Source organism: Mytilus trossulus, chromosome 4, assembly GCF_036588685.1.
Source record: "Mytilus trossulus isolate FHL-02 chromosome 4, PNRI_Mtr1.1.1.hap1, whole genome shotgun sequence".
Taxonomy (NCBI): domain Eukaryota; kingdom Metazoa; phylum Mollusca; class Bivalvia; order Mytilida; family Mytilidae; genus Mytilus; species Mytilus trossulus.
The window spans coordinates 32,447,648-32,456,994 of record NC_086376.1 but is presented as its reverse complement, the minus strand read 5'-3'; the positions used below and the strand labels follow the sequence as shown (position 1 = coordinate 32,456,994).

Below are 9,347 nucleotides of genomic sequence, written 5' to 3'. Positions count from 1 at the left end.
TAGTTTGCTATGCTACCATATCACGAAACTATAATAATTGGACAAGAGTAGAACTTTTCTCAATCAAAATCAGAATAAAAAACTAAACAACCAACATATAGTTATAGTTCGTGCATATGAACAGTTCTACCAATATAGGTTATGGATTTAATCACGAGGTGAATGAAAAGACAAAGATAATTTGACTTGATGTTCATTCAAGTTTATGTTTAATGATTGTGTATCGTGTTAAGTTAAAAGAATGAATTAAAATTACTACAAAGGAATTGAAGTGTAAACATATTGAATTGAAAGACAATCAGAAGCATACCAACTAAAGAGGTTTCAGTCATGATATAGTAATACGAGAATGTATAATCAAAAATAAATTATGGATGCGGATCTGGAAAGAGAGGTAAACCAATCTAAATAATTTGAATGTCAAAACATTATTTTAGTGTGAAGAAGTTTAAACGAGGAGGTTTGATATGAGGCAGTATTTTTGGTATTCTCATATTCTCATATCCTTATATAGTATTAAGTTATTTTAATTATAGATTTCTGTCAATCATATCAGTGTATAATAAAGATATAAATAGAGAAGAAATTTTTTGAACAAGTAAACAAGAAAAATATAGCCAACTAGCTTTCTTATTATACTTGCTCTTCATTTCTATTTTTTTTTAGTTGTACAACTTTTCCAGATAATTTATCCGACAATATTTATTGTGTGATTGTTAAAAAACATTTTTTATGCATTTATAAGGATAAAAAAATTAGATTTTTATAAAAGCAAAAGTTTTTTAATCTGAAATCTTTAAACTATTTTATATAAATCTGTTTGACCTGTAGAAGTAGATGTATTGAAAACTACCGGTATTTTTTGCGGAAGAAATTGAAAAAATCCTTGAATTATATGACAAAAATAACATTAATCATTTTTTCAAGACTCAAGTGGACACGGACAGGAAATATTTGTCTATTATATGGTATGTTTGATTATAAACAGGAAATCATGGTAAATTGTATGTTCATTTCTCAATCACTCTGTCTGGCCTTAGGTGCATGATAAAAACTTTGAAAAGCTATATCAAAGAATTTATTACATATTGAGTCGTGTTATTATTGATAGTGTCCTAATTATCAGTTAGCTGTTAATAACAGTTATCAAAGGTACCAGGATTATAATTTATTACACAAGATGCGCGTTTTGTCTACATAAGATTCATCAGTGAAGCTCATATAAAATATTTATAAAATCAAACAAGTAGAAAGTTGAAGAGCATTGAGGATTCAAAATTCCAAAAAAGTGTGCCAAGTACGGATAAGTAATCTATGTCTGGGATAAGAAAATTCTTAGTTTTCGAAAAATTCAAAGTTTTGTAAATAGGAAATTTTTAAATAATGATATTCATGTCACCACCGCAGTGTTGACTTCTGGGCTGGTGATACCCTCTGAGATGATATAAAAGTTTGAATTAATCAAGATATTTAGGATGATTTACCGCTGTTGATTAAATTTCTGTCTTTGACCAAACCTTTTCGAATATTTAGTCGTAAATGCTCTTCAACATCGGACTTTATTTGGCCTTTTAACTTTGTGCATTCGACCGTCAATGATAAGTCATCTTGAAAAGACGAAACGCGAGTGTGGAGTACATTACTTTAAGACTGGGACCTTTGATGAGTTTAATATCAAAATATGTGTTTATGTCTTAATAATGGTAATGTTTGCAGATTTTGCTAAACATGTCTCAATTAACCCTACTATCTGATTTTTGTTTATTGCCCATCAGAAATCTTCCAAAGAGTGTTTTTAATTATTTTCGAAGAAAGCCTTGGTTTTAGGTATTTACGACCTTTCATTATCTAAATTTCATTAAAATTTGCAAAAACGTTTTTACAATGATTTCCGACAAAGTAACAGTTTGACGTTTAACATTGAAAACTTTCTATTTCTATGTAGTGACATATACGGTGTACATTATTATATGACGTTTCACAACCTTATTTTTACATTTCCATATTCCTTAATTGTATTACAGTAAGATAATTCTCACCTATTAAATCTTTTCCTTAAAGATTGTATTACATGTGAAGTGTTATTTTTAGTTCTTTAAGGTAGATTCATTGTATACCGCCATCTTGGATTGTACAATCACAGTACAAAATCGGTCTTTTTTTTTGCCCAAATTAGCAAATTTGGAAACAGATTTGTAATTTAATGGTTATACTGTTTATTTATGTAAAGAAAACTTGTTAATTTATTGTATTTTCCAAAATATTTTAACAAATATTTTTTTTTTTTTTTTAAATCATATTTTTCAAATTTGCCATTTAAGGGGAGGTAACTCTTTTAGTACAAAATTTATACTGGGCTTATAGGGATTTTTTTTAATTTTTACTTGTGGCAAGAAAACAAGTTCGGTGACACCACGTTTTCTTTTTATTTTCTTAAAACATATTATGAAACCTATCTTCTCACAATTTATTTCAAAATTCTCTCTCATAGAATTTTTTTAATGCACTCTTATGACTTTTTTCATGAACAAACTAACCATATTTCGGCAATTTTCAATGACTCATAGCTTGAAAATAGCACAGTGACCCATACTTTTTATTATAGTTTTGAAAAAAAGCATAGTAAAATGTTCATTTTGGCAAATTATAAGAAAATTCTGTCTTAAAAAAAATTTACTTATGATCTACCTTAAATAATCGTTTGTAGAAATTTTAATAGTTCCTTTTTTTGGCGCAGAAAATACTTCTTTTTTCTTTAATGTCTGTAAAATTAACAAATTTACGAAAAAAATATCAAAACGAGAAGTCTTGCTAAACCTCTAATTTGTATGATAGTCGCTTTGTTTATTATTGAAGGCCGTATGGTGACTTATAGTTGTTAACCACTGTGTCATTTTGGTGCCTTGTGGAAAATTGTCTCATTGGCAATCATACCACATTTTTTTTTATATGTATACAATTCAATTATATTGAAAACGCAGTGTGAACGAAACGAACAGACATAATGGGTGAGGGAAGTACACCACTAATTCTTGGTCTGATGGCTTTCTATGTTAAATTCCTCCATGTCAAGCAGACACACCTCTTTTGTTTTAAATTCAAATATAGTTGCAATCATTGCATTTCAAAGCAACACTTTATGGTGTCTTGTACTGAAAAAATCAACATACCTATAATGGCATATAAAAAAGAACTGGTTCCCGGAACTTCGGATGTAACAAAACAGGTATTTCATATCTGAAAAAACGGACAAAATGTACCCTCTTTTTAAAATTTGATGCAGTTTTTTTTTAATATTGAAAATTAAAAGTCCAAAAGTATTCTAAAATGATCACCAGTCCTTCAGCTTCATTTTATACCAAAAATACCTACATAGTCTACATATTTTAAAAGTTAAATTCATGCGTCGGAACTATTATCTGTTATATATGTACTGCTTTATGGTATGTATTTTCTAGCCGGGCCTGAATAAGTGGTGTAACACATAAAGACAAAATATAAAATACTAACGAATTATACTAGAATTTGAATATTTAACTAGTATATTTCATGTTCTCTCGAACAATTTTGCATATTTCCATAAATCATAAATGGTAACCAGTAATGCATATCGTTTATAAAGGAATTTTGATGCAAAATTATATAAATCTTATATATGTTTGTTCAAATGTTTTATCGATGGATTCCTGCAACAACAAAAAAAATTGACCGGAAAAGATTTTACCAGGGCTTTTGTTTTTTTGAAGATCGGTTATATAGTGTCCTTGGTACGAAATCTTATCATAGGAACGAAAGAAAACGAACAAAGAACATAAATGAGACAAAAAAAATGTTATATAATAATTATCAAATATCGGCTATCAACTCGTTTCATGATAAACTGTTTTATTCTTCAGATTCCATTAAGTCACCCGTACATTCAATTTCACATAATTCCTTGTCTCATTTTTAACATTTGTTATTTTAGAAATTCTTACTAATACAGAAATTCGATTTAATATGTTGTTAACAATGGAGGAACATTACTGAAAAAAGTATCGATCGTAGAATACGAACACATAAAAAAAAGTTGAAATGCGCTTTGTATGATATGAAAAATAGAAGATAAGATACAAGACAAAAATAATGACCACTTTCTATAATTTATTTTATTCTTACATATTTTGTTGGTAGAGAGATCATTATACCATCATCTGTAAAGGTTTAATCGCTGATGTGCTAAGAACGAAAACTGACAATCCTAGTCAATTAGGATTGGACTCGAGTGCACCCGCACGAGTGGGGTTCGAACTCAAAGCGTTCATAGTAATTTATATTTTTACAATCATACTATGCTATATTTTTTTGTTAATAGCCAGGATTCATAATCATAGGTGGTTTTACTTTTTTCAGCTAGTAACAATAAACCAGTCGATTCTTCAGTTCAAACAGAAGCAAATAGATTTTCGACAACGACTATCTTGTCTAGAGTAAGAATTATTTTTATTCTAATTAATCTAATTTGTTTAGGGCATACACTATTATGAATATACGATTGAAAGAAAAATGAATGTGATAGTTACCGAAATTAAATTACTAAATATATTTTTTTTTTCTAATCAATGACTTTCAATGACAAACACTGAAAATCAGAAAGTACAAAATAAAGGAAAGAAACATACCAAGGGGACATGCAAATCCTCGGACAAATCTCAGACATGTGGTAGAAAGACGAACAAAACCATGGCATTTTTTCTAAGACGAAAAGACAACAACCTTTTCTTCAAAATAAATAACTTGAAAACTTATATAACAAGAAGTTGTTTCTAGTACAAGAAATTGTAAGTGCATCATAATCAGCATGTGTCGGTTGGTACATACATGATCGGTGATAAGTCTTATTGAGTAAAACCGTGGAAAATATTACGGGATCGAGGGAACTGTCACTAGAACATATCTTGGGATCCTGTAATTCAGATATTCCATTTCTGTCAACCAACACATGATGGTGTCCTTAAATTTTGAAGGGATGACTTCAACTTCAACACTTAAAACGTGTGGTTCCAATGGCTTGCTTGTCACTAGCAATCCACTTTCGAGAAAATCATCATACAAACTCTGGAATACCGGGTTTACTTGATAAATATACTGCCAATGAAGTCAGTGCTCGAATGTTACTACATAGAATTAAAAAGCTTAAATCATATATTTTGTCGTCAAACTATGTTGTCAACTGCTCGATGTAAGTCAGGATAGTCCATTGAAAAACAAAAAGTTGCAAATATGTTGTCAGTGAAACATATATATATGGCGCTAAATAACCGATTGCATTTCCAGTTTTTAACTCTTAGGTTGTGAGTTCGATTTTCGCTCGAGGCAAGTTCTGTTTGGCTCCAATCCTAAATGACGAAGATTTTCAGTGTGTCTGCCAATGTGTGAGCAACTCCATCTGTCATAAAAGGTAAAAGAGTCAAAAATTGGTATTCAACATTGTGTAATAATCTTAATCATTATAGTACAGAACTATGTTATGTGCAACCATTTGATATTTGGATTTACATTTGAATAATAGACACTGATGAAATATTTCTTTAAGGAACCAGAACAGGTCAAGTTTGAGATGTCAAAGAGATGAAAGTAAGTATAAAAAAAATATGAAAATCAACCTGAAGTTTGGAAAGAAATAAATAAGATTATTTTGATCTTCATATCTACAACAACTTGTAGTGTCATTTTTGTGCTGTTTTTTAATCGAACAGTGATAAAGACATCTGTAATGGCTGTTCCCTGTTTGTACATATTAATCCGACCGAATGATATTATATATTATCAAACAGAAATTCGTTGGTTTACACATTATCTTTCCACAAAAAGTTCATAATTTGGCAAGTTGTTAGCTGATCGAGTTTCATTTTTAATTGAAGCATAGTATAAGAAAGACAAGTATTTTTTTCAAATAAATCAAAAGCTTTCTTTAATTGCTTAATAAATCAAACAAAAAAGGAAGTAGACATATAATTGAACAATATATTTCAGAATTTGAGGAACGCATCAATGCCCTTGAAGGGCAGTATTCACAGCAAGGAATTAATATTGACGAAATCAAAAGAATACTTGGAAAATTGGTTAGGAAAGTAAACAAATTACATGGTGACACAGGAACTAAAAGCAAAACCAATGTTGGAACAAACAAGCAAGCACCTAATTCCAAAAAATCATCACGAATAAAACATTTTGAACCTGGTTCTGTTACTGACTTAAATGGTCAGATTAGCTCCAACGATTTAAGTTCAGTAGAATCTCAAGAAAGAAACAATTGTTCTTCTGCATACATTTTCAGTCAAAAATGTGAAATTTCAGCTTCTTTTGATGAAAAAATCCCGGCAACTGCTATAGATGCTTATAAAAAGTCACCACCTGAAGCTCAATGGGATTTATACGCTATTGGAAATCCAAAGTCTTCCAATGTTCAAAATCCACTAAATGAAAATAATAAAAGTGCGACTGCTAAACATGTATTCAACAATGGTGAACAATATCAAGTATATTCATGTCAGATGCAGGTTCCTTCAAACAATATATGGTTTCCAGCAAATATTCCAGCAAATAAAACAAAAAATTTGAACATAATGGAGTCACACGAACCTAAACCAAAACATGGGTTTCAAAAGGACGAATACAGCAATACAAGCGATGAGAACGTAGAAAACAGTCCAGGGGTGCCATTTAATACCTTAGAAACAGAAAGGGGAATTGAATCTACAAGTTGCGATGCATCAAATATTCTGACTAAAAAAACATTAATGAACAACTTTGGTTTGAAGACCTCACGTACAAATCTGATGTTTGACAATCGTGTAAGATTACTTACCGATCAAACATGCTACGACGGTTTGTTTATTGCATCTGTTGAAGGTATCACTGAAAAAATACCACCATTAGATAATATCAAGCCGACTCATTCGGAACAGTCTACAACGGGCGATTACAGGTATGCAAAGGCATTACGCGAATGAATTCTAAACACATATCAACACTTTTATACAGTGTAAACAACTCAAAAACCAGAATCAGAGTAAAATAGAGAAATCAAAAATGAAAAAAGAGAGAAATCAAAATAGTGAAACAAAAGATATTAAAAGAATGCCGATCACACATGCAAAAATAACAGGGAAAAAAAAATAGATAAAGAAAAAGTTACACAGAAACATAAAGACTTAGCAATACAAACACGACCACAAAGCACAAAAAAAAGTTGTGAGCTAGGAGAGTTGACAGTTCCATTTCGAAAATCAATCGAAAACCTTTTAAAAAAAATCGTCGCCAAATTAGAAGAGTGTTGTTATATTCAACTATGGATATTGCCGTTGGTATTATGATTTATGTAAGGCATGAGAAGTTTTAAAACGTCCCTATACATGTATTTTTTACAGGTATGAATATGAGGCTTCTGATATATTTGAAGATGGTGAACAACGTACGGACGGAATTGGTAAATGATAATGTTTTATGAAAGATAAATGTGAAAAAGGTCAAATTTATAGGTAAAAGATAATATTGAGTTGCTGCATTTAGTCAAATTGGTTTTTGATATCTTTAAACCTCAACGGTTAAATGTTAATTTTACATATCTTACTATAGACAATATTTGCAATACTATTTCCTATAAACGAAACCTTTTTATGTGCTCATATGATAATATTGAGTTTTTCATTATTTTTCCAGGGGAAAGTAGAAAAGCAACTATTGCTGACTGGCAAAGATATACTGAACGATTTACTATAGAAGGTGAATGTAAACGAACTCTATTTTATTCATGTATAAATTTAAAATGAACTTTCAGAAATGCAGCAATGCATCAGTTTTAGTTAGAGATAACTGTATACAAATTAGTTTGCCTGTTGATACCATTAAGGTGGTACATAACACTACAGGGAGATAACTGGGTAAAATGTTCATCACGTTCTATTGTTAAGAAAATATTACACTTCCTAATGATCAAAATTACTGTTTGTCCAATGAAATATTTCCGATGAAGTATCTGGTTGAATTATTTTTTTATTTGTTTTGTCAAATGGTCTTAAAATTTACTGAAAATCAGACGAGTCAAATTTAATAAAGTAAAATGTATTTGGTACCACCATAATAGAAGAATTTAGGAACAGATTATTTGCTCATTTTCAGCCAGCAATAGGGTAAAGTCAGGTGTTGTTCAGCGAGGATGGCATGGCCACGATGTTACACTAGTACTAGATGCATGTGAGCATATGAGAGGAGATAAATTCGTCTCCATGAAATCAGCTGCAAAAAGATATATCGAAGGTACTTTCTAATGTTAACATTGCTGAACAATAGCATGAAGGTAGAATAAGTGAGTTATTTTTTTTTTAGAATTATAGAGATTGACCAAGTGTGTCAATAGTTATCAAAAGTACCAGGATTATAATTTTATACGCCAGACGCGCGTTTCGTCTACATAAGACTCATCAGTGACGCTCAGATCAAAATAGTTAAAAAGCCAAATAAAAACAAAGTTGAAGAGCATTGAGGATCCAAAATTCCAAAAAGTTGTGCCAAATACAAAAGGCTTCATCTCATACTAAGTAAATTCGAATGTTTTACCATTCGTGCGAGTCCAGTAATATCCAGTACCTGTGTTCTATGATATTATGAATGTGAATATGACGGAGTAATAGGTTAATAGTTGATTAACGCCAGGCGAATAAAACATGAGTATTTATGACGCAATATGATAATATGATATCAAGACAACTGGCAAATACCATTTCAAGTTTCAATGTCTTTCATCTTTAGTTAAGGAAGTTATGATCTTGAAATAAATAAATTAAGATTAAAATATGTAGATCAAGTCACAATCTAGCACCCACTGCAAGAACAGTACTATAAATATGAAGGTCATATGAATACGAACTCATGTACACGGTGGGTATGGTTGTCCTGCGAGAGAACGTACTGTGCTGGTGATTTGGTCCTGACGGGTGCTGGTGGGTCCTGATTCTGTGCTGGTGGGTTTGTTTACATTGTATCAGAACGGCAATAAAACGACTGTTTTGTTGCTTAATTTTTCTCTGATGCGTCATAAGTACCATGCAAAGTATATTACAACAATATTATATTGCAAAAGTCGTGCAAATTCGTTAAACGGAATTGTCCTGACGCGGTGCTGGTGATAAGAAAAACGGTCCTGGTTCTGTGCTCCTATGTCCTGGTTCTGTGCCTTTATGTTTTAGTTAAAAGTGGCATATATTCAAGATCATTGATGATGTACTGTTATTTACTTATTAACTGTTGCCTGGTTTCTTGAAATTGACATTGTTGTGAATCCGTGTACTGTTATTATGCAAGAA

General features: G+C 30.9%; 1 protein-coding gene across 1 annotated transcript in view; it reads left to right on the top strand.

The window, feature by feature from the left end:
• The first annotated feature begins 318 nt into the window (after window positions 1-318).
• LOC134715126 (uncharacterized) overlaps window positions 319-9,347 on the top strand; it is a 31,937-nt gene continuing 22,908 nt past the window's right edge. Inside the window, exons 1-7 of the mRNA XM_063577064.1 lie at window positions 319-394; window positions 4,393-4,469; window positions 5,576-5,616; window positions 6,016-6,970; window positions 7,413-7,471; window positions 7,705-7,767; window positions 8,164-8,301. Of these exons, the coding sequence (XP_063433134.1) occupies window positions 371-394; window positions 4,393-4,469; window positions 5,576-5,616; window positions 6,016-6,970; window positions 7,413-7,471; window positions 7,705-7,767; window positions 8,164-8,301 (1,357 nt within the window). The 5' untranslated portion in view covers window positions 319-370. The remainder of the gene's footprint in view (window positions 395-4,392; window positions 4,470-5,575; window positions 5,617-6,015; window positions 6,971-7,412; window positions 7,472-7,704; window positions 7,768-8,163; window positions 8,302-9,347) is intronic.